Source organism: Amblyraja radiata, chromosome 33 (assembly GCF_010909765.2).
Source record: "Amblyraja radiata isolate CabotCenter1 chromosome 33, sAmbRad1.1.pri, whole genome shotgun sequence".
NCBI lineage: Eukaryota > Metazoa > Chordata > Chondrichthyes > Rajiformes > Rajidae > Amblyraja > Amblyraja radiata.
Genome location: NC_045988.1, coordinates 27,959,748 through 27,985,450, shown reverse-complemented (window position 1 = coordinate 27,985,450; position 25,703 = coordinate 27,959,748). Strand labels below are relative to the sequence as shown.

The 25,703-nt window shown below is 48.4% G+C and overlaps 1 protein-coding gene and 1 non-coding gene across 2 annotated transcripts in view; both read left to right on the top strand.

The window, feature by feature from the left end:
• Positions 1–1,282: 1,282 nt before the first annotated feature.
• LOC116991416 lies at positions 1,283–1,444 on the top strand. Its single transcript, XR_004416786.1, has one exon. It is a non-coding gene; the product is annotated as a U1 spliceosomal RNA (small nuclear RNA).
• Positions 1,445–5,527: 4,083 nt separating this feature from the next.
• LOC116991217 (suppressor of tumorigenicity 14 protein homolog) overlaps positions 5,528–25,703 on the top strand; it is a 77,681-nt gene continuing 57,505 nt past the window's right edge. The window contains exon 1 of the mRNA XM_033049655.1: positions 5,528–5,669. Within this exon, the coding sequence (XP_032905546.1) occupies positions 5,628–5,669 (42 nt within the window). The 5' untranslated portion in view covers positions 5,528–5,627. The remainder of the gene's footprint in view (positions 5,670–25,703) is intronic.

The following is a 25,703-nucleotide window of genomic DNA, read 5'->3' as shown; positions in this document are numbered from 1 at the left end:
TTCAGAGACTTTGCCAAACGGTGGAACTTTCAACATGTTACCAGCAGCCCAGAATACCCACAGTCCAATGGACTTGTTGAAAGCGCTGTTCGTAGTGCTAAACAACTCATGGAACGCTCCTATCTGGCTAAATCTGACATCTACCTGGACATGTTGAACTTGTGAAATATCGCCAGAGACAATGTTCTAGGCTCTCCAGCCCAGCGACTGATGTCCCGCCAGACAAGACCTCCACTGCCAGTGACACAGGATCACTTAAAGCTGAAAGTTTTCAGCCCTGCTGTAGTTCAAAAATGCGTGCAATCCAACCGAGACGCACAGAAACGTGCCTACGACAAATCCAGTAAGCCACTTCAGCCTCTAATCCAAGGCCAAGTGGTCCGTCTACAGACAGACAAAGGACATACTAAACTGGGGTTCATCCATGGCCCCGCAAAGGAGCCACGCTCCTACCTTGTCGATGTCGGTGGTACCATCTACAGACGCACCCGTCAATACCTCCTTCCAGTGAAGGAACGACGTCTGGCCCTCTAGGGTCCTGACGCGCCTCCACTGAACTTTAAAGTGATCGCTGTTCCAGCCGTTCCTGTACCTCCTGCTGCTGCTCCCCATCACTCCCCACGTCGGTCTGCTTCCCCCTTCCCCTTTTGTAACAGGTTGACCGGTACTCCCGCGTCCGTCTTCCCCTGCGGTTTCACCCCAGAGCCCCTCGGCCTCACCCAAACGTGCCCTCAAGTTTGCGGAAGAAAAGGTTGATGAGGCAACTCCTTACCGTACAAGGACCGGGCGGGTTAGCAAGCTGCCTCTTAGATATGGCGACTATGTTTAATCAATGTTTAACCGATTATGTTTAGCCGATATTATTAGATATGGTATCTTGTATTTAACAATTTATTTACTCATTGTAGTGATAACGCTCCGTCTACTTTTCATTTATAGAAGAGATGTAGATTGGCTATAGCATGTTAGCCAATTAGAATACTTAGTAATTATAACCCCGCCTAGTTCTAACATTCATAGTGTGAGATCCCACCCACTGTCTACCAGTCACAGTAGCAGTGTGAACACCTGCATAGTAGTTAATGACCTGGACAATCAAGATGCTTGTGCTTCAACCTGTGTGAGTTTGGACTCTTTACAGAAAGTAAAGGAAATGGACAGAGCTACCTGTTGCTGGACGCTTCAACTGGAACATAACATTTGACTAGTTGAAGCGTTGCTTCGTGCTGTGGTAGAAGGGGAAGTGTTTGCGGTTGGCTGGGTATGAGCGAAAGTGTGGGCCATACTTACCTGGCAGGGGCGGGTCAGTGATCACAGAGACCACTTACCCAGGGTGAGGCTCCCCATTAGACTGCAAAGCTGCTGACGCCTGCCATGTCCCCAAATGTGGGATCCTCCACTGCATAGTTTGTGGTAGTGGCGACTGCATTCACGCTCTCCCCTCACTTTCAATTTAAAGACAGAACTGTTCATTAAACTTCTGGTGTTTACTTGCTTGTTATTGTTTCAACTAACGAACGACACCCAGCGTGGAACAGGCTTTTGGCCCAATTAGTCGACATAGTGGGGACTGCCGACCAATGCTCACCCTGTACACTAGTTCTACCCAACACACTGGGGACAATTTACAGAAGCCAATTCATCTACAAACCTGTATGTCTTTGGAATGTGGGAAGAAACCGGAGCACCCAGAAAAATCCCAGGTGATTACTGGGAGAAAGTACAAACTCCATACAGACAGCGCTCGGAGTTAGTACACTGCACGTCATATCTGTCAATAACACACACTCTCTCTCTCTCTTTCTCACTGGCACTCAACTGCACCTCTGTGAGCTATATGGAGAGGTTAGACACAAAATGCTGGAGTAACTCAGCGAGACAGGCAGCATCTCTGGAGAGAAGGAATGTGTGACTTTTCAGGTCGAGACCCTTCTTCTGACTGGTTAGGGATAAGGGAAATGAGAGATATAGACGATAATGTAGAGAGATAAAGAACAATGAATGAAAGATATGCAAAACAGTAGCGATGATAACGGAGGGGATCATAGTGCCAGGCTGTAGTCGATGACCAGCAAGCAGCCTGATCTATGTGTCCCTGTTATCCCATGGTGCAGGGCAGCGTGGAGAGTCAGTGTAAGTACCACTGACCTGTTGTGGCCATAGGCAGTCTAAATTGGATCCAGGTCGTTTCTGAAGCATAATCGTCCTCTGGAAGCTCTTGATTACAGTGGAGGTGCTCCCAGATGTTAGTCATTGAGGCAGCTCCCCACGTCCAAGGGTAGGTGGGAACCTTACACCATGTAAACAAGAGCTTGAAGATGCCCTGGAATACATCAGCTGTTGGTCTGCACAGGTATCCATCCCGCAGCCAAGTGACCCGTCTGGCCAGGTAGTCCGTCTGGCCCGGTACACTGTCCATCCTGGTACACCATCTGGGACGGGTACACCGTCTGGGATGGGTACACCATCTGGGATGGGTACACTGTCTGGCCCAGTGTGGTCTCGCCGTGTGGGAGGTGTACACCCTACCACAGCAATCAGAGCCTCTCTGGCACTCCAGCACAGTCAGCAATCATCTCAAGTGGCAAGTGGTTTATTGTCATACTGGACTAAGTGGGACTGGTGGAGGGGAGAAATATCCTGCAGCTGGGGACAGGGGCGGCTTCAGACGGGGCCTGTCGGGGACCGGATGTGGGGTTAGGGGAAGGATGGGGGGGTTGGGGCGAGGATGTTAGGGGAGAGGGGTTGTGGGGGGAGGGGGTTGTGGGGGAAGGAGGTGTGGGCGGAGGGGTGTGTGGGGGAGGGCCGGTTGGGGTGGGGGTTAGGGAGGAGGTAGGGGGTTGGGTGTTTGGGGGGGGAGGGCGTGGGGGGAGGCCCGCATCTGCAGCCGACAGCCCCTGCCTGAAGCCACCCCCCCTCCCCCGGCTACAGGATGCTCCACTGAACCCCCCCCCCCCCAAGTTACTGCGAGGATGGGTGAGAGGAGTTTGTGAGTGAGGCGGGATGGGCTGCAACAGCGCAGGATGAGGCGTCGCCATCTCGGCCGTGGCATTGACGGACAGGAGAAGAGACCAATCTGCCTGGCGCTGACTGTGTGTGGCGTAACGCTATCGCATACCGTTTTTGCGCAAATAGAAAAAATCTGCAAACCGGAAGAGCACAAGATCAGAGTTTTAGTTATGTATAGATATAGATAGATTCACATGTTAAGCTTTAATAAATCTCTTTTCCACTAGCCGTGCCTGTCAGCTGTGCCTGCGCAGTAATATCTGCAAGTTCTACGTCTCAATGGAAACCTGTCAGCCGTGCCTGCACAGTTGGGGGCTATGCGTGAGTGGTGGAATATTGTGTTGGGGGACCAGGCCTCCCATGTGAGAATGAGACCCAACGGGTCCTACTTAGTCTAGTCATATTTTATTCGCCAAGTATGGTTTGCACCATACGAGGAATTTGATTTGCCACCCAGTCATACCAATAAAAAGCAACAGAACACATAAAATCCATTTTAGCATAAACATCCACCACAGTGACTCCTCCACATTCCTCACTGTGATGGAAGGCGAAAAAAAAATCAATCTCTTCCCTTCTTTATTCTCCCGCAGTCGGGAGCCTCCAGCCTTCCGTTGGCGGGATGATCATGGCTCCCGTAGCTGGCGACGTTTGGACCCTCACGTCGGGGCAATCAAGCTCTTGCATCACGGGGAGTCTCAGCTCCCCCGCACTGGGCGATCTGACCCCAGGTCGGGGCTGGTCGAACCTTCTGCGTCGTTTGGAGCTTCCCGACATCGGTCTCTACCCGAGACTGTGAACTCCTCAATGGTGAAATCTGCAGGCCGCGGTTGGGGCATCGATCCCAGGCAAGGGATCGCAGGCTCCGATGGTAATTCCACGTCCCGCGGTGGGGCTCAAAGTCAGTCCCGAGCACGGCCTCCAGCTCCACGATGTTAGTCCGCAGAGCGACTGGAGATACGATCTGGAAAACAATCCCATCTCCGGCAAGGTAAGAGATTGAAAACAAGTTTCCCCCCCCACCACCACCTCCCCCCCCCCCCCCCCCCCCCCCCCCCTTTCCCCCACATAAAACAAACCAGAGAACATTCACACACACTTTTAAAATACACTGAAAATAACAAAAAAAAAGACAAAAAGCCAGATAGACTGTTGGTGAGGCTGCCATCGTGTGGCGCCCCCTGGTGTATTCTATAGGGAGGGCATCCAGAAATCGGAGGTTCAAAGGGACTTGGGAGTGCTGGTGCAGGATTCCCAAAAAGTTAATCTGTAGGTCGAATCAGTAGTAAAGAAAGCAAACAAAATACTAACATTTATTTCAAGAGGGCTTGTACACAAAAACAGGGATGTAATGCTGAGGCTCTCTAAGGTGCTGGTCAGGCCGTATTTGGAATATTGTGGACAATTTGGGGCACCATAACTGAGGAAGGATGTGATGGCTCCGGAGAGGTTTACAAGAATAATACCAGGAATGAGTAGGTTAACCTATAATGAGCGTTTGTCGGCACTGGGCCTGTACCCGCTTAAGTTTAGAAGAATGAGGGGGATCTCATTGAAACATACAGAACAGCGAAAGGCTTGGATAGAGTGGATGTGGAGAGGATGTTTCCATTAGTGGGAGAGTCTAGGACTAGAGGTCATAGCCTCAGAATTAAAGGACGTTCTTTTAGGAAGGAGATGAGGAGAAATTTCTTTAGTCAGAGGGCGGTGAAAAGTAAAGGAATTATTTGCCACAGAAGGCTTTCGAGGCCAAGTCAGTGGATATTTTTAAGGCGCAGATAGATAGATTTTTGATTAGTACGGGTGCAGGAGTTATGGGGAGAAGGCAGAATGGGTTTAGAAGGGATAGATAGATCAGCCATGATTGAATGGCAGAGTAGGCTTGATGGGCCGAATGGCCTTATTCTACTCCTATCACTTATGACCTTCTGTGTTTGCAAATATGTTATGCTGCTGCAAATAAGAATTTCATTATTGTGTTTTGGTACAGATGACAATTAAACATTTGACTCTCTGAAATCTCGAACCGATTCATCTCTCTTTCCCCACTCCATGTCTTACCACCCTTCCCCCTCTTCCTCCTCACCCTCTCCATCTCCCAGACATCTCCTGTATCTGTCCGTCTCTCACCAACCCACCTTCCACCCACCTAGTTTCCTTCCACTGACCACCCTGTCCCCTGCCATTGTCTTCCCTCTCCCTCCTTTATCCGCGCAGTTTCATCCTCTCTCCCCTGTGCTTGTTCTCTCACTCCCCTCTCCTAGTCTCACGAACACTATCCCAACCCCATTTCTCCCTCTCCTCCACCCTCTCACCTCCCACCTCACCCTCCTCCCTCTCTATACCTCTTCCCTCCCCTCATTCTTCTCTCGTCTCCTCTCTGCCCCTCGCCCACTCTGCCCTCCCCTCCTGCTTCCCTCCCCCTATCGCTCCTCTCTCTCTCTCTCTCTCCGCCCTCCCTCTTTCTCTCTCCGCCCTCTTTCTCTCCCCGCCCTCTTTCTCTCCACACTGCCTCCTCTATTCATACCTGTCCACTACCTGTCTGCAGGTGAGGCGGGCGGGCGGGGCAGTTCTTCCAGTCAGGTGACGCGGCCCTGGCCGGGAGCAGAGGAGTCGACATGAGGAGGGAGTCCGGCCTGTCCTTCGACCCCAAGAAGGACGTGAGTACCCCCCCCCCCCCCTTCCCCTCCTCTCCCCTCTCCCCCCTGTCCCCCCTGTCCCCACTTTCCCCTCTCCCTCTCCCCTCCATTCCTTCCCCCACCTTCAGTGATTTCCTGGTTTGCATAGTTTCGGGTTAATCATCCACTAACTTCACTTCCCCCTGAGAGCGGCGCCGGGAGGGGAGGGGAGGGCAGCGGGGTGCGGGGTTGCGGCGCCTCCAGGTGTCCCACCCAGCACACGGCAATGTCCCTGATCTGTCACCCCCCCCCCCCCCTCCCCCCCCCCCTTGTCTCTGATCTCAGTTACCTTGTGGGGTGCGGTGACAACTCAGTCCCAAACACTTGCTCATGTGGTGAGGGAGAGATTCACCCAGGAGAGGTTAACCATCTTGGCAGTGGGTGAGAGGGGGGGGGGGGGGGGGGGGGGGCGGGGGGGGTCAGGGGTACCAGGGGTGAGAGAGGGGTGGAGGGCCAGGGAGTGGGTGACAGATCAACAGTACCAGGTGGATGTAGGGTGGGAGGCTGGTACTTGGAACAGGTCTGGCAGCAGATAGAGACACATCCAAGAAGTGTCGTGAGCAGAAACGTTACCAAACCATGTTCTCCACAGATGCTACCTCACCGACTCTCTCCAGAACTTTGTATCTATTTTTGTAAACCAGCGTCTGCAGTTGCTGGTATTTCCAGCTATGGAGGAGGTTGTTTTTGGCAGCTTCCCAACTGAGGCCAGGGGTTCGATAACAGGAAGTTGTTAGAGTCTGAGGTCAGAGAAGCTGCTGCCACAGGGATTTGAGTCGTTAGTGCCTGGGTATAGTTGGAGGCATAGCTGGTTGGAGGGGCCTGTCTGTCATTTAGAGATGGTAGAGGCAGTTGTCTCATCCAGATGGGGCAGGGGGGAGATGCAGGGGGAGACGGGGTGGGGGGAGACGGGGCGGGGGGAGACGGTGCGGGGTAGACTGGGTGGGGGGGAGACGAGGCGGGGCAGAAGGGGTGGGGGACACGAGGTGGGGGAGATTGGTTGGGGAAAGACGGTGGGAGAGAGACTGGGTGAAGAGATGGGGTGTGATGACAATGAAGAGACTGATGGAGATAGTGGAGGCAGCCGCTCACATCTAGATGACCACTGGAATTCTCACAGTGTATCGCTATGGACCACACGTGGGTGCTTGGGACACATAGCTAGATATGTTGGTGGGTTGCAGGGCCTATCACTGTGTTATATGACCCGACTGTGGATTATTCAGTGTGTATTGAGTCTCATAAGATCATAAAGTAATACGTGGCCTGGCTAAACGTTGTTGCCTTCCATCACAGTGAAGAATACTGTGGTGGATGTTTGTGTTAAATTCTATTGTGTATTGTGTGTTCTTTTTTTAAAGTGTAACACTGCTGGCAAATTCATTTCACTGCACCTTCCGGTGCATGTGACGAATAACTTTGACTTTGACTTTGTGATAGGAGCAGAATTAAACCATTCGGCCCATCAAGTCTCTCTGCCATTCAATCATGGCTGATCTATCTCTCCCTCTTCACCCTATTTTCCTGACCTCTCCCTATAACCCCTGACACCCACTAATCAAGATGAGAGTGTTGCCCAATGAGGGGCCAGAAGCCACACATCCTGGGATTAAGAGTGTGGTGCTGTACTGACTGAGTTAGCCAGGCTGTTCTGTGCTCAGGAAGGGAGGGTCACTCATCAGACGGTGCAGCAGAGATTGCATTATTTGATTGCTGGGGTGCAGAGGAAAAGAAAACACGGGCTATATTGAGCTGTACAAAACAAGGCAGCGTGCATGCTAGTTTACAATAAGGGGCACAGAGTGCTGGAGTAACTCAGCGGGTCAGGCAACATACCTGGAGAACATGGATAGGCAACGTTTTGGGTAGTGACCAGACTAATTGTAGTGTGGGGGACCAGTCACCCACTGCAGAAAAGCAGTAGGCGATGATGAAGGGTTTCGACTTGAAACGTCACCTGTAGTGCTGGCTGTAGGACACCAGTGTCCCTGGAGACATAGTAGTCATGCCTACTATGTTCTGTTGTGCTGAAGCAAAGCAGAACATTTCATTGTCCTATCAGGGACACATGACAATAAACTCTCTTGAATCTTGAATCTTGAACAGGTGACGTTTCAGGCTGAGACGCTTCATAATTGCCTACTGCATTTCTGCAGAGATGCTGCCTGACCTGCTGAGTTACTCCAGCATTCTGTGTTTATTTTCGGTGCGAAACCAGCATCTGCAGTTCCTTAAGTTGTCTCTGCCATGATGTCAGGATGGAATTATGATCCAACTTGACACACCAGTCTTGGACTCACTCACGCTGCACAACGATGACGAAATTCCATCAAAGTAATTAGCAAATTATCCGGCTTCACTTGTTGTTCTGTGGAGTGATTGCCAAATACCGGGCGGCCTCTGAATGTGGAAACATCTCCTGACATAGAGTGCGTGTGGCACGGGTGTTGTGAAGGCTGGAGAGAGAGAGGGAGGGAGGGAGGGTGGGAGGCAGCAGAGATGTGAAGGACCAAAATCAGCTCGGTAGCTTTTTGAAGCAGAAAAACAGTGGTGCAATGGGTAGAGGCGCTGCCTCACAGCACCAGAGACCCAGGTTGGATCCTGATCTCAGGTGCTGTCTGTGTGGAGATTGTCCCTTCTCTCTGTGATTGTGTGGGTTTCCTCCGGGTGCTCCGGTTTCCTCCCACATCACAAAGATGTGCGGGTTTGTTGGTTAATTAGTCTCTGCAAATTTCCCCATGTGTGTCGGGAGTGGATGAGAGACTGGGATAACATGGAACTAGTGGGAACGGGCGATCATTTGTCGGGATAGACTTGGTGGGCCGAAGGGCCTGTTCCATGCTGTATCTCTAAATCTGCAAGGAATGTTTTATTTGAATTGTGATGTTGCTTACAATAAAGAAATTAAGCAAACGTGGATAAAATATAAGATAACATATTTGTATTTAGGAAGCGAACATATTTATGAACTAGAAAGAAGGAACTGGAGACGCTGGTTAATACATAAAAGGACACAAAGTGACCTAAAATGTCACCCACTGATGTTCTCCAGAGATGCTGTCTGACTCGCTGAGTTACTCCAGCACGTATATTGAAGAACTATTTGGATGAACACCTGAATCAAGGCATTGGAGGGAGTGGACTAGCAGCCAGTAAATGTGCCAGCACTTGCCCCTCTCTGTATTGCTTTTCTCCACTCATTATGTCCAGAGGAAGGGTCTTGCCCGAGGTGTCACCTGTTCATTCCCTCCACAGATGCCGCTTGACTCACTGAGTTCCTCCAGCACTTTGTTTTTTGCTTCAGATTCCACCATCTGCAGTTCCTTGTGTCTCAAGATAGTTTCATAAAGGTCAGCATGGACATGGTGGGCCGAAGGGCCTGTTTCTATGCTGTACATTTGGATTCTGATACATTCTGTTTCTTTGGGACTCTATTGAGCGCTCTCTGGAAATATGTACACAATGTCGTCTGGTTTACCCGAGTCTATTCTGCCAATTACACTTCCTGAATCCTACAGTGACAGGAATTTTGTTGCTGTTTTCGAAATATTCACCTTTTTCATTGACATCTGTGGGGATCCACGATCTATGTTGTTTCGAGGCAGGATGGATTGTTAGCTGAGGGCCGCAGTATCTGAATGCCGTCATGAACAAAGATCCGTACTTCACACATTTACTCAGATTGACTAATTCTGATTTTCGGTGATCCCTACAATGTTCTGTAGTTGATAGAACAGCCTGTTTCTTCAGACTTCAGAGTCCAGAACTCTGGCTGAGAAGAGAGTGTTTACTGTTTGGGTCAGAGACGTGTTCCCTTACTTTGATGGCTGGGAATCTGTTCCACTGAGAATGAAGTGTAACCTGGCAGGGAGTGTGGTGAGGGGAGGAGGGGGGGGGGGGGGGTTGCTCATGCCACATGCGGTGGCAGGTTGTAGATAGGAGTGTTCGGTAAACTTTTGTAACTGTGTTGGTGCCAAATACATGACGACACTTGTGAACTGCCAAGGTGAGGTCTGCTACATGATTTTACTGTGTTGTATGCAAATCAAAGCATAGGTACATGTGACAATGAAGTATTATAATATCATTGACCACCAGACATGGCTAATTACCCAATCCTTGTGTATGTTCCAAAATGACTGACAGATTTCTGAACATTAGGGGAATCAAAAGGAAATGGTAATTGGGTGACAGCCTAGACTTGAGTTAGACAAGCATTTGTAATCTTATGGAATGGCAGAACAGATATGAATAAGGAACTGAAGGTACACAAAAATGCTGGAGAAACTCAGCGGGTGCAGCAGCATCTATGGAGCGAAGGAAATAGGCGACGTTTCGGGCCGAAACCCTTCTTCAGACCTGAATAAGGAACTGAATGTTCTGTAGTTAAAGAACTATCAATGTTTATCACTGCTTTGAGATGGCAGCCAACATAATCAAGGATCACTCACACCCTGGCTGTTCCTTCTCCTCTCCTGTCGGGCAAAAGGTGCAAAAGCATGAAGGTGCCACCAGATTCGAGAACAATTTCTTCCCCACTGTGATCAGACTCTTGAATGGACCTCATTGCATCCTTGTGCTTCTTTCATCTCTCTGCAACTGTGACATAATATTCCACTTTCTCTCTGCACTATGTTGTCTTGTGTGTGGTTTGATTTATCAGGATAAAACAATGTTTTTCAGTGCATGTGAGAATAATAAAGCAACAAATGGCTTACACCTACGACATGTTCATGTTGTATGTTTTGATGCTTGGAGCCCAGTGCCAGGTCGTGAAGTTGCTGAGGCCCAGGGCACTGTAGGTGCTGGAGTCTGGAACAAAACACAAAGTGCTGGAGGAACTCAGCGGGTCAGTGTAGCGGGAAATGGACAGACGATGATTGGGATCGGGACCCATCATCTGTTGCCTGTTCATTCCCTCCACAGATGCTGCCTGGCCCGCTGAGTTCCTCCAGCACTTTGTATTTTGCTCCAGACTCCTGATAGTTGTCTTGTCCAAATAACAAGCTCCTGTACTTCAGAAGAGCACAAATAATTTTGGGGATTATGTTCTAGGTTAGACCTATTGTATAACTGGTCTATTGACATGAAATTCAAAGGCAGGATTTGCCATCTGTCTTGGGTTGAGCTTGTGGACATGCTGGTGAAGTTGAACCAGGGGCATTGCTGAGGTGTTGGTGTAAAGTGTTAACCCAGTGGGAATGGACGGATGGGCTACGTGTCCACGTCAGGAGAGTGTGTAAATGTGTAGGTGGTGGCAGCTACTTGTGGAGGAAGTGGAAGCTCGCTGATGTGTAATTTAGCCGTTACAATGCTGGAAATGTGCTGCAGGTCAGGCCACAGCTGTGGGGGAGAAACAGAAGTAGTGTTTCATGTGCAAAAGACTTGTGGTCAGAACCTGGCAAGGAGACAGATGCTGGGTAAGCTGCAGGGGGGGGGGGGGCATGGGGGAAGGTGAGATGTGAGGTGAAGGGGGGGGGGGGGGGGGAGAAATGTCCCTGACAGAGTGAACCTGGGGTGACTGAGGTTATTGTAAACACGGGTCAATGAATGGGAGATAGACACAAAATGTTGGAGTAACTCAGCAGGTAAGGCAGCATCTCTGGAGAAAAGGAATAGGTGACGTTCTGAGTCCAGACCCTTTTTCAGAGAACGAGAACATGGACAGAGACCGTGGTGGTGGGAAGGTCAAGAGTTGCAGGACATGCCGCAGGTCAGATTGGACAAGTCCTCCACCAGAGACAAATCCTCCACTAGAGACCTTCAGTGAGGATATCCAGCACCTGTAGTTTTTAAACGTTTACTTACGTAACAGTGAACCAGGCTGGGCTGGAGTGAATAAAGGCATTCCATTCACAATCCCCCCGTGGTAGTCGATACTGGGGTGGCTTTGGGAAGTCGGGGTGTGGGCACTGACCACAGGCACTCACCCCTCTCTGCTGCAGAGAGTGTTTAGTTTATTATTGTCATGTGTACCGAGGTACAGTGAAAAGCTTTTGTTTACGTGCTATCCAGTCAAAGAAAAGACCACCCAAGAATACAATCAAGCTGTACACAGAGCACAGAGAAGGGGTAAACGGGACAGTGTTTAGTGATAGATAAAGTACGATTAAAGATACTCCAAATAGTAGGAGTCAGGACCGAACTCTAGCTGGTGAGAGGATGGACCAGCTGGGAAGTAACTATCCCCGAATCTGGAGGTGTGTGTTTCACACTTCTGTATCTCGTGCTTGATGGGAGTGTGATGAGAGTTGATTATGCTGCTGCCTTGGTGAAACTGCGAGAGGTGTAGATGGAGTCTATGGAACCAATGGTTGGTTTGTGTGATGGTCTGGACTGTGTCCACAACTCTTTACAATTTCTTGTGGTCTTGGATGGAGCTGTTCCCAAACCAAGCGGTGATACATCCTGACAAATCTGTAGGAGTTAGTGAGGGTTGTTGTGGACATAGATGTACGTAATGGCAGCAGGCAGAGCTACAGTGAGTACAACCCTCACCACCAGGCCTTCCGTGACCACAGGGATTCCCAATGCCCCCGTTACCTCCCACATCCCAAAGATGGGCCAACTGGTCACTATAAAGTGCCCCTGGGATTGAGGAATGACTGGGGAGGGGGTGTTTAGTGGGCATGTGGGAATGAGATCATGACATTAGAGGGAGAGTGGCACTGGTGGGTAACTTGCATTTTATAGTTTGGACAAATCAAATGAATTAATAATCATGAGCTGTGCGCATATGTAGAGCAGGTCCCAGAACCTGCAATGTTTAGATTGGGTAATGTGGAATACGGTTTGCTATCTGCGATGAAGGGTCACTGGTGAAGAGTGATCATCAGTTGCTCGATTATCATATCAGGATAAAAATAAGACAAGTGAAACATTTCTTAAATGTGTGCACTCGGAAAGCAGCTCTAGCAGCTGTGAAGGACAATGTCCCAGTGACTCCACCATCTCCCTCGGGCTTTTGTTTAGCCAATTGTCCAGGGTGGAAATGTCATCCTGGTCAGGCAGTGGAGATTAGTTTAACTTGGCATCATGTCAGGCACGGACGTTGTGGGCTGAAGGGCCTGTTCCTGTGCTGTTCTGTGTTCTGAGTGTAGACAGTGTTGAGGCCCAGGTGTTAGTTCCCAGTCTGTTACTCCTGGTTTTGCTTATCTTCTCCTCCAGCAGTGTGTGTGGATGGATTGGGACGAGACTGGGACTGGGACCGTGACTCACGGCTGATGCCGCTAGATTTGGGCACAGTGGGGGTGGATCAGTTTCCATGAAATGAACCATCCAGGTCTTCGAAACTAAATGAGATGAGTAATAGTGAACCGTGATGCAAGGATAAAGGGCTTTCTGCACGAGCGCTGAGTCACCTGAAGTTTACAACCTGGCAAGTTTCTTTACGTAATTAAAAACAAAATGCTGGAAATACTCAGCGAATCAACTGAGCATTGTGGAGGGAAGTTTCACTTCTGGTTGATAACCTTGGTAACGAAAGTTGAAATATGAAACCATGGCCCTTCCTGCTCAAGCGCTTGCTGACTATCTCCAGCACTTTGTCTTCTTTGAGAGTTTAGATCAGTTTAGAGATACAGCGCGGAAACAGGCCCATCGGCACACCGAGTCCGGACTGACCGGCAATCCCTGCACACTAACAGTATCCCACACACACAAGCGACAATTTACATTTATACCAAGCCAATTAACGAACAAACCTGCACGTCTTTGGAGTGTGGGAGGAACAGGAGCACCCGGACAAAAACCCACGCGGTCACATGGAGAACGTACAAACTCTTTACAGCCAACAGCCGTATTCAGGATCAAACCCGGGTCCCTGGTGCTGTGAGGCAGCAGCTCTACTACTGCACCACCGTTCCACCCTTTAGGCAGCTGCAGTTTTTTGCTTCTCTCTCGTCACTCGAGGCGGGTGGGTTGGGGGTCCGCTGTTTGTGATGTGGTCATCCAGGACCAATGAAGGGATGAGTAGAGACCCCCGCATGTAATCCCTACCCCACACGGCTGCTGCCACAGGGACAGAGCTGACAAACTAATTTAGAAACAAGGAATTGCAGGTGCTGGTTAATACATAAAAAGGCACAAAGTGCTGGAGTAACTCAGCGGGTCAGACAGCATCGCTGGGAACATGGATGAGTAACGTTTTGGGTCGAGACAATACAATCAGTCTGGAGAAGGGTCCCGACCCAAAACTTCACTGATCCGTGTTCTCAGAGATGCTGCCGGACCCACTGAATTACTCCAGCACTCTATGTCACTTTCTGACAGATGAATGTCAGGGTGAAACATGAAGCTGTCCATATCCCAGGAGTATGTAGCATAACCATGGTACTGTTTCCAGCCAGTGTTCAGCTGTCTGTCGGTGCTGGTGAAATCGATTCTCTGGCAAGTTCAGAAGTGACAGGAGTAGAGTTAGGCCATTTGGCCCATCAAGTCTACTCTGGCATTCAATCATGGCTGATAGAAACATAGAAACATAGAGAATAGGTGCAGGAGTAGGCCATTCGGCCCTTCGAGCCTGCACCGCCATTCAATATGATCATGGCTGATCATCCAACTCAGTATCCTGTACCTGCCTTCTCTCCATACCCCCCGATCCCTTTAGCCACAAGGGCCACATCTAACTCCCTCTTAAATATAGCCAATGAACTGGCCTCAACTACCTTCTGCGGCAGAGAATTCCAGAGATTCGCCACTCTCTGTGTGAAAAAAGTTTTCCTCATCTCGGTCTTAAAAGATTTCCCCCTTATCCTTAAACTGTGCCCCCTTGTTCTGGACTTCCCCAACATCAGGAACAATCTTCCTGCATCTAGCCTGTCCAACCCCTTAAGAATTTTATAAGTTTCTATAAGATCCCCCCTCAATCTTCTAAATTCTAGCGAGTACAAACCGAGTCTATCCAGTCTTTCTTCATATGAAAGTCCTGACATCCCAGGAATCAGTCTGCTGAACCTTCTCTGTACTCCCTCTATGGCAAGAATGTCTTTCCTCAGATTAGGAGACCAAAACTGTACGCAATACTCCAGGTGTGGTCTCACCAAGACCCTGTACAACTGCAGTAGAACCTCCCTGCTCCTTTACTCAAATCCTTTTGCTATGAATGCTAACATACCATTCGCCTTCTTCACTGCCTGCTGCACCTGCATGCCTACTTTTAATGACTGGTGTACCATGACACCCAGGTCTCGTTGCATCTCCCCCTTTCCTAATCGGCCACCATTCAGATAATAATCTACTTTCCTGTTTTTGCCACCAAAGTGGATAACCTCACATTTATCCACATTATACTGCATCTGCCATGCATTTGCCCACTCACCCAGCCTATCCAAGTCACCTTGCAGCCTCCTAGCATCCTCCTCACAGCTAACACTGCCCCCCAGCTTCGTGTCATCCACAAACTTGGAGATGTTGCATTCAATTCCCTCGTCCAAATCATTAATATATATCGTAAATAGCTGGGGTCCCAGAACTGAGCCTTGCGGTACCCCACTAGTCACTGCCTGCCATTGTGAAAAGGACCCGTTTACTCCTACTCTTTGCTTCCTGTCTGCCAGCCATTTCTCTATCCACATCAATACTGAACCCCCAATACCGTGTGCTTTAAGTTTGTATACTAATCTCTTATGTGGGACCTTATCGAAAGCCTTCTGAAAGTCCAGATATAATACATCCACTGGTTCTCCCTTATCCACTCTACTAGTTACATCCTCGAAAAATTCTATAAGATTCGTCAGACATGATTTACCCTTCATAAATCCATGCTGACTTTGTCCAATGATTTCACCACTTTCCAAATGTGCTGCTATCCCATCTTTAATAACTGATTCTAGCAGTTTCCCCACTACCGACGTTAGACTAACTGGTCTGTAATTCCCCGTTTTCTCTCTCCCTCCCTTTTTAAAAAGTGGTGTTACATTAGCTACCCTCCAATCCTCAGGAACTACTCCAGAATCTAAAGAGTTTTGAAAAATTATCACTAATGCATCCACTATTTCTGGGGCTACTTCCTTAAGTACTCTGGGATGCAGCCTATCTGGCCCTGGGGATTTATCGGCCTTTAATCCATTCAATTTACCTAACACCACTTCCCGGCTAACCTGGATTTCACTCAGTTCCTCCATCTCATTTGACCCCCGGTCCCCTGCTATTTCCGGCAGATTATTTATGTCTTCCTTAGTGAAGACAGAACCAAAGTAGTTATTCAATTGGTCTGCCATGTCCTCGTTCCCCATGATCAATTCACCCGTTTCTGACTGCAAGGGACCTACATTTGTTTTAACTAATCTTTTTCTCTTCACATATCTATAAAAGCTTTTGCAGTCAGTTTTTATGTTCCCTGCCAGTTTTCTTTCATAATCTATTTTCCCTTTCCTAATTAAGCCCTTTGTCCTCCTCTGCTGGTCTCTGAATTTCTCCCAGTCCTCTGGTAGGCTGCTTTTTCTGGCTGATTTGAACGCTTCATCTTTTGTTTTGATACTATCCCTGATTTCCCTTGTTATCCACGGATGCACTACCTTCCCTGATTTGTTTTTTTGCCAAACTGGGATGGACAATTGTTGTAGTTCATCCATGCAGTCTTTAAATGCCTTCCATTGCATATCCACCGTCAACCCATTAATAATCAATCGCCAGTCTATCTTGGCCAATTCACGTCTCATACCCTCAAAGTTACCTTTCTTTAAGTTCAGGACCCTTGTTTCTGAATTAACGATGTCACTCTCCATCCTAATGAAGAACTCAACCATATTATGGTCACTCTTGCCCAAGGGGCCACGCACAACAAGACTGCTAACTAACCCTTCCTCATTACTCAATACCCTGTCTAGAATAGCCTGCTCTCTCGTTGGTTCCTCTCCATGTTGGTTTAGAAAACTATCCCGCATACATTCCAAGAAATCCTCTTCCTCAGCACCCTTGCCAATTTGATTCACCCAATCTATATGTAGATTGAAGTCACCCATTATAACTGTTTTACTTTTGTTGCACGCATTTCTAATTTCCTGTTTGATGCCATCCCCAACTCCACTACTACTGTTAGGTGGCCTGTACACAACTCCCACTAGCATTTTCTGCACCTTAGTGTTTCGCAGCTCTACCCATATCGATTCCACATCCTCAAAGCTAATGTCCTTCCTTTCTATTGCGTTAATCTGCTCTCTAACCAGCAACGCTACCCCACCTCCTTTCCCTTTCTGTCTATCCCTCCTGAATATTGAATATCCCTGGATGTTCAGCTCCCAGCCTTGGTCACCCTGGAGCCATGTCTCCGTGATCCCAACTATATCATAGTCATTAATAGCTATCTGCACATTCAACTCATCCACCTTATTACGAATGCTCCTTGCATTGAGACACAAAGCCTTCAGGCTTGTTTTTACAACACTCTTACCCCTTATACTATTATGCTGAAAAGTGGCCCTTTTTGATTTTTGCCCTGGATTTACCGGCCTGCCACTTTTACTTTTCACCTTGCTGCCTATTGCTTCTACCCTCATTTTACACCCCTCTGTCTCTACGCTCACACATTTAAGAAACCCTTTCCCTTTAACTCCATCCTCCACTATCCCATTCGACACCCCACCCCCCTTATTCAGTTTAAAACCACCCGTGTAGCAGTGGCAAACCTGCCTGCCAGAATGCTGGTTCCACACCTGTTATGATGCAATCCGTCCCTTTTGTACAGTTCCCCCTTACCCCAAAACAGATCCCAGTGATCTAAGAATCTAAATCCCTGCCCCGTGCACCAGTTCCTCAGCCACATGTTCAGGTCCCGTATCTCCCTGTTCCTGCTCTCGCCAGCACGAGGAACTGGAAGCAAACCGGAGATAACAACCCTGGAGGTCCTGCTTTTCAGCATTTTTCCGAGCTCTCTAAAGTCACGCTGCAGAATATTCATCCCCTTCTTTCCAACATCGTTTGTGCCGACATGCACTACCACTTCCGGATGTTCACCTTCGCCCTTGAGGATTTTCTGCAGAATAATGCGATGTAAAGCGCCTTGAGTATTAGAAAGGCGCTATATAAATCCCATCCATCATTATTATTATTATCCTGGATCCTGGCACCAGTAAGGCAGCACACCATCCTCGCATCCCGTCTGTTGCCGCAGAAACCCCTGTCCATACCTCTCACAATGGAGTCTCCCACTACAATGGCGTTGCCTGCCTTAGGCCTTTTTGGTCTATCTCTCCCTCCTCTGACATCTGTACTAATCAAAAATCTATCTATCTATGCCTTAAAAATATCCATTGATGACCAGTCTTCTGTGGCAATGAATTCCACAGATTCACCATGGGTTCACTTGGTGGTGCTGCTGGTGATGCATCGATGCGTGGCTGTGTCTAGGGAAGTCCTGATGCTGCCGCACTAGTCATTCTCTCAGCTCCACTGCCCCCTCACTCATCTTCAGTCTGAAGAAAGGTCCCGGTCTGAAACGTCATCTGTCCATTCCCTCCACGGATGCTGCCTGACCCGCAGAATTCCTCCAGCACTTTGTGTTTTGTTCAGGATTCTAGCATCTGCAGTTCCTTGTGCTCCGTCTTTAAGGTCACTAGAGGTTTGACAAGTTTCCCTGTTGAACTTGTTCTCCAGCTTTGCCAGTGTTGTTTTGACACCACGTTTCCAGGGCAGATGAAGTGACTGTTGTGAAATGTTACAGTGCATTTGTTTTATTGCAGGCCGTTCCCCTGGCGTTTCCCATTGACAGCGGAACGTTCCTGCACTAGCAACCCTCGCCCAAGGTCCATCAACCCAGAGACCAGAATTACAGCATTCGCAAACACACCTGACCCAGTCAGTCTCACAAAGTCCTCATGGGCACCTGGGGAATAGGGTCAGAGTAGCGGGAGCTGTTGGCGGACTCTGTGGGAAGGTCCTGGCCTCGTGGTGGGCTGTGCCGGGCCCTCGTGTACCGGTCAGTGTTGGCACTGCTGAACATTGAGTGCCAACAGCCTCGGGTCACGTGTGGGCAATAATCCTCCTCATTGCCATCTGGAGTCACAAGTTCAGGTGGTAAAAGCAGAATTAGGCCATTCAGCCCATAAAGCCCATTCAATCATGGCTGATCCATCTCTCCCTCCTAACCCCATTCTCCTGCTTTCTCCCAATAACCTCCGACACCCTCACTAATCAAGAATCTATCTATCTCTGCCTTAAAAATATCCATTGACTTGGCCTCCACATCCTTCTGTGGCAAAGAATTCCACAGATTCACCACCATCTGAAGAAAGAAATTCCATGTCATCTCCTTCCTAAAAGAACATCCTTTTATTCTGAGGCTATGACCTCTAGCCCTAGGCTCTCCCACTAGTGGAAACATCCTCTCCACATCCACTCTATCCAAGCCTCTCACTATTCGGTAATGGTGGGTTCTCCCTCAATATTCAGACCTCCCTCAGCCGATGAATCTGTGTCCAGCAAGTTCACGATGTGATCTAGATGGGGCTTGTGGTGGCCACTGCACCACCACTGACCCAAGCCATGAAGGACAAGGCTGCTAAACTGGGTCCCCACCAAGAGATAAACCCCTTGACCTGACCACAGCAGGATTGCTAAATGTGATCAGTGCACAGTCGCAAGGCAGCAACACCCTCCTCCCCAGCACACTGACCACACCCTCCATGCAGTCTGGTCTACACGTACACAAAACACACTCTGAATGGATGTAGGTGCTCGGAGCTGGCCACTGAAGAGCTGCTGTAGACCATCAGAAGCAGCTGGAATGTCCACCTCCACTGTGTGTCGCTGGTGACCCAGCGTCCACTTGCCATCATCTGGGTATAGGTGGAATTAGCTGCAATCATTGTTTGAGGCTTTGAGATAGGCACAAACAAGCAAGGCATGGGAGGATATTGTCCTAATGCAGGCAAATGGTGTTGGTGTAGATGGGTAAACATTGGCATGGACATGGTGGGCCGAAGGGCCTGTTTCTGTGCTGTATGGCACTATGATTGGTTAAAGGCAGAAGGAAGAATGACTCAATGCTGGAAAGCACTAATGCAGACCAGAGATGTGGCAAAGAATTCCACAGATTCACCACCATCTGAAGAAAGAAATTCCTCTCAGGATTACTGCCTGTGCCACGTGACAGTGAGAGTAGGAATGGAGCGAGGTGGAGGATAAATGCGTGGCTGAAAGACTGGTGCAGAGGGCAGAGATTCAAGTTTCTGGATCATTGGGACTTCTTTTGGGGAAGGTGGGACCTGTACAGAAAGGATGGGTTGCACTTGAACCCGAGGGGGACCAATATCCTGGCGGGGAAATTTGCAAAGGCTACTGGGGAGACTTTAAACTAGAATGGTTGGGGCGAGGGACTCAAATAGAGAAAGCTAGTAGACAGAATGGGAGGCAGGAAGCAGAAAAGGGAAGCACTCGGACACAAAAGGAGAAAGAAAAAAAAGGAAATAAACAGAGAATAAGAGACGGGGGGTTTCTTAAATGTGCATATTTTAATGCTAGGAGCATTGTAAGAAAGGTGGATGAGCTTAGAGTCTGGATAGACACCTGGAAGTATGATGTTGTGGCGATCAGTGAAACATGGTTGCAGGAGGGATGTGATTGGAAACTAAATATTCCAGGATTTCGTTGCTTCAGGTGTGATAGAATTGGAGGGGCAAGAGGTGGAGGTGTTGCATTACTAGTCAGGGAAGATATTACAGCAGTGCTTTGGCAGGATAGATTGGAGGGCTCATCTAGGGAGGCTATTTGGGTGGAACTGAGAAGTGGGAAAGGTGTAGCAACACTTATAGGGGTGTATTATAGACCGCCAAATGGGGAAGGAGAATTGGAAGAGCAAATATGTAAGGAGATAGCAGATATTAGTAGTAAGCACAAGGTAGTGATTGTGGGAGATTTCAACTTTCCACACATAGACTGGGAAACACATTCTGTAAATGGGCTGGATGGTTTGGAGTTTGTAAAATGTGTGCAGGATAGTTTTTTGCAGCAATACATAGAGGTACCTACTAGAGGAGGGGCAGTGCTGGACCTCCTGTTAGGAAATGAGACGGGACAGGTGGCGGAGGTATGCGTTGGGGAGCACATCGGGTCCAGTGATGACAATACCATTAGTTTCAATATAATTATGGAGAAGGTCAGAACTGGACCTAGGGTTGAGATTTTTGATTGGAGAAAGGCTAACTTTGATGAGATGCGAAATGATTTAAAAAGAGTGAACTGGGACATTTTGTTTTATGGGAAAGATGTAGAAGAGAAATGGAGGACATTTAAAGGGGACATTTTAAGAGTACAGAATCTTTATGTTCCTGTTCGGTTGAAAGGAAACAGTAAAAATTGGAAAGAGCCCTGGTTTTCAAGGGAAATTGGACATCTTGTTCGGAAAAAGAGGGAGATTACAATAATTATAGGCAGCATGAAGTAAATGAGGTGCTTGAGGAGTATAAGGAATGTAAAAAGAATCTTAAGAAAGAAATTAGAAAAGCTAAAAGAAGATATGAGGTTGCTTTGGCAAGTAAGGTGAAAGTAAATCCAAAGGGTTTCTACAGCTATATTAATAGCAAAAGGATAACGAGGGATAAAATTGGTCCATTGGAGAGACAGAGTGGACAGCTATCTGCAGAGCCAAGAGAGATGGGGGAGATATTGAACAATTTATTTTCTTCGGTATTCACCAAGGAGAAGGATATTGAATTATGTGAGGTAAGGGAAACTAGTAGAGTAGCTATGGATACTATGAGTTTCAAAGTAAAAGAATTACTGACACTTTTGAAAAATATAAAAGTGGATAAGTCTCCGGGTCCTGACAGGATATTCCCTAGGACATTGAGGGAAGTTATTGTAGAAATAGCCGGGGCTATGACAGAATATTTCAAATGTCATTAGAAACGGGAATAGTCCCCGAGGATTGGCGTACTGCGCATGTTGTTCCATTGTTTAAAAAGGGTTCTAAGAGTAAACCTAGCAATTATAGACCTGTTAGTTTGACTTCAGTGGTGGGCAAATTAATGGAAAAGATACTTAGAGATAATATATATAAGCATCTGGATAAACAGGGTCTGATTAGGAACAGTCAACATGGATTTGTGCCTGGAAGGTCATGTTTGACTAATCTTCTTGAATTTTTTGAAGAGGTTACTAGGGAAATTGACGAGGGTAAAGCAGTGGATGTTGTCTATATGGACTTTAGTAAGGCCTTTGACGGTTCCTCATGGAAGGTTGGTTAAGAAGGTTCAACTGTTGGGTATAAATGCAGGAATAGCAAGATGGATTCAACAGTGGCTGAATGGGAGAAGCCAGAGGGCAATGGTGGATGGCTGTTTGTCGGGTTGGAGGCAGGTGACTAGTGGGGTGCCTCAGGGATCTGTGTTGGGTCATTTGTTGTTTGTCATGTACATCAATGATCTGGATGAAGGGGTGGTAAATTGGATTAGTAAGTATGCAGATGATACCAAGATAGGGGGTGTTGTGGATAACGAAGAGGATTTCCAAAGTCTACAGAGTGATTTAGGCCATTTGGAAAAATGGGCTGGAAGATGGCAGATGGAGTTTAATGCTGATAAATGTGAGGTGCTACACCTTGGCAGGACAAATCAAAATAGGAAGTACATGGTAAATGGTAGGGAATTGAAGAATACAGTTGAACAGAGGGATCTGGGAATAACCGTGCATAGTTCCTTGAAGGTGGAATCTCATATAGATAGGGTGGTAAAGAAAGCTTTTGGTATGCTAGCCTTTATAAATCAGAGCATTGAGTATAGAAGCTGGGATGTAATGTTAAAATTGTGCAAGGCATTGGTGAGACCAAATCTGGAGTATGGTGTACAATTTTGGTCGCCCAATTATAGGAAGGATGTCAACAAAATAGAGAGAGTACAGAGGAGATTTACTAGAATGTTGCCTGGGTTTCAACAACTAAGTTACAGAGATAGGTTGAATAAGTTAGATCTTTATTCTCTGGAGCGCAGAAGGTTAAGGGGGGACTTGATAGAGGTCTTTAAAATGATGAGAGGGATAGACAGAGTTGATGTGGACAAGCTTTTCCCTTTGAGAATAGGGAAGATTCAAACAAGAGGACATGACTTCAGAATTAAGGGACAGAAGTTTAGGGGTAACATGAGGGGGAACTTCTTTACTCAGAGAGTGGTAGCGGTGTGAAATGAGCTTCCAGTGGAAGTGGTGGCGGCAGGTTTGTTGGTATCATTTAAAAATAAATTGGATAGGCATATGGATGAGAAGGGAATGGAGGGTTATGGTATGAGTGCAGGCAGGTGGGACTAAGGGAAAAAAGTTGTTCGGCACGGACTTGTAGGGCCGAGATGGCCTGTTTCCGTGCTGTAATTGTTATATGGTTATATGTTTGAGATTAAAGACCCTTTACTTTTCAAGGGGATTTGTTAGAAATGTTGGGGAATAGTTTGTTGAATGTGAAGACTGGTGGAGTGGAAGACAAGAACCAGGGGCCTCGAGTTCTGTGTCGGGGAGAGGAGATTGAGAGAAAATGGATGAAATGCAGTCAAGGGCTCTGTTATCAGTGATGTCAGGGCAGGAGGAAGGAACCTGTACTGAAAGTCTCACCATTGCAGTTCGGACACAGCCAGCTGATGGTCCCAACATGCTCATCATTGCCATGGTTACACAACCTGTGTCCCTCACTGGGCTGGTCCAGAGCTTCTTCCTTCAGCAGAGGCACAGCCTCTCCTCCCTCGCACGTTCAATGATACATTATTGTCACATGTACCTGGTACAGTGAATGCGTTTCTTTTTGCCTACAATCTGGTGCATCCTCCAGCAGGCCTGACCTCACCTCGACAGTACACAAACAGTCACCATGTTTCTGGCGCCGACAAAGTTACAAAAGGTTTATTGAACGGTTGTATCTTCTGGCAGCGGTGGAGCAGGCCTGACTCCGCATGAGGCAGCTGGCAGCCCCCCCCCCCACCGCCGGGTTTGACAAGGGGCTTCAGAAGATACACGAGACACAGGTGTGGATTGATCAATGGGGAAAGGGGAGAAATGGAGGAGGGAAACCTACGTTCTGTGGGACGGGAACAAGGGAAGTGCCAGGGCAGTCGTGCTGGGGATTGTGGGCAGGTGATGGGTGGCCTGTGGGCATCGGGGGCAGTTGGAGAGAAAGGTCCTGAGGATGAGGGCCATGGTTGTGTGGGTGGTCAGGCCTGATGCTGGATGTTCTGAGAATGTTCTCTGAAAACATGGGCGAGCTGTCTATCTGTCTGGTGTTTTCTCACAAAGTCAGACAGTGCTGGCAGCCCCAGCCAGCATGTTGGACGGGATGTGTGAGGAGACAACCAGGTAATGGTGAAGGCTGATCCTTCATCAGAACACGGATGCTGGAAGGAGCCGTCTCCACGGACGCTGCCTGGCCTGTTGAGTGTTTCCAGCACTTTATGTTTTTGTTTCAGATTTCCAGCGATTGATTGAGGTTTAGATTTACATTCATGATGTTTTGCAATTGTGATTACACCAGTCCACATCAACAACTACACCTTCTTGTGACATACAAATCCCAACACACCTTGCCCTCAGGCAGGTCAACAGCAGCATCTGCACTGTGCAAACATAGCAGGAAGCGCAACATAAAATCAGGTTAGAAACTTGAAGAAGGGTCCCGACCCGAAACATCATCCATCCTTTTTCTCCAGAGATGGTACTGACCCGCTGAGTTACTCTAGCCCTGTGTGTCTATCTTGTTATAAAGCAGCATCTGCAGTTCTTGGTTTCTATGCCACAAACCTTTTTCCAGAGCTTGTTCGAATCTAAATTTGTGTTGACATGGAGTTTAGTTTAGAGATCCAGTGTGGAAACAGGCCCTTCGGCCCACTGAGTCCATATCGACCAGTGATTCCCACACACTAACACTATCCTAGACACACTAGGGACAATTTACAATTATACCGAGCTAATGAATGTACAAACCTGAACGTCTTTGGGACATGGGAGGAAACCGGAGCACCTGGACAAAACCCACGCGGTCACGGGGAGAGAATACAAACTACGCACAGACAGCACCTATAGTCAGGATCGAACACGGGACTCTGGTTCAGTGAGGCAGCAACTCTACCGCTGGACCACTGTGCCACCCGAGTTATTGTAGGGCAGCACAATGGCACAGCTGTAAAAACGCACCAGAGATCCCCGTTCAATTCTGACCTCGGAGACGGTCTGTGTGGAGTTTGCACGTTCTCCTTCTGACTGTGTGGATTTCCTCCGGGTGCTCCGTTTCCTCCCACAAGCCATGTTAGACAGACACAAAATGCTTCAGTAACCCAATGGGTCAGGCAACATATCTGGAGAAAAGGAATAGGTGAAGTTTTGGGTCGAGACCGTGGTAGGTTGCTACGTCAGTGGGAGAATCTGAAGGGCCGTCCCACTTGGTCATCATTCGCGCGCCATTTACGTGACCTGCTAGCATGTGGGTAGCGCGTGGGTAGCTCGTGACAGGCGCATGGAGTGGTGTGGAGGAGTGTGGAGGGGTGTGGAGTAGTGTGGAGGAGCGTGGAGTGGCGTGGAGGAGTGTGGACTTCATCCTGTACGAAATCTTTGCGCGCTACCGGCCTGTCGCGTAACTGACGGCCAAAGTGGGACAGGCCCAAGACCCTGGCGTGGCGCAACGTCTCACCTCCAACAGCCACAGAAGCAGGCAAACGATCGCCGAGCTCGGCCTGGGGCTCACGGCCGTTGCGGATCCGGATCCACTCCCACTCCTACCCCAAGAGCGTGGTCAAGACGATTGGAGATACACACAAAATGCTGGAGTGACTCAGCGGGACGGGCAACATCTCTGGAGAGAAGCAATGGGTGACTGAAGAAGAGTCTCGACCCGAAACATCACCCATTCCTTCTTTCCAGAGATGCTGCCGGTCCCGCTGAGTTACTCCTGCATTTTGTGTCGAACTTCAAATGACGTCAAACGCTCCAAATGGCTGTGCGGACGCATGATGACGTGCGCGACCGTCGTGCATCAGTCACTACCAGCCTGTCGAGTAATTGACGGCCAAGTGGGACAGGCCCTTTAAGGTAGTTGATGAGAACGTGGGA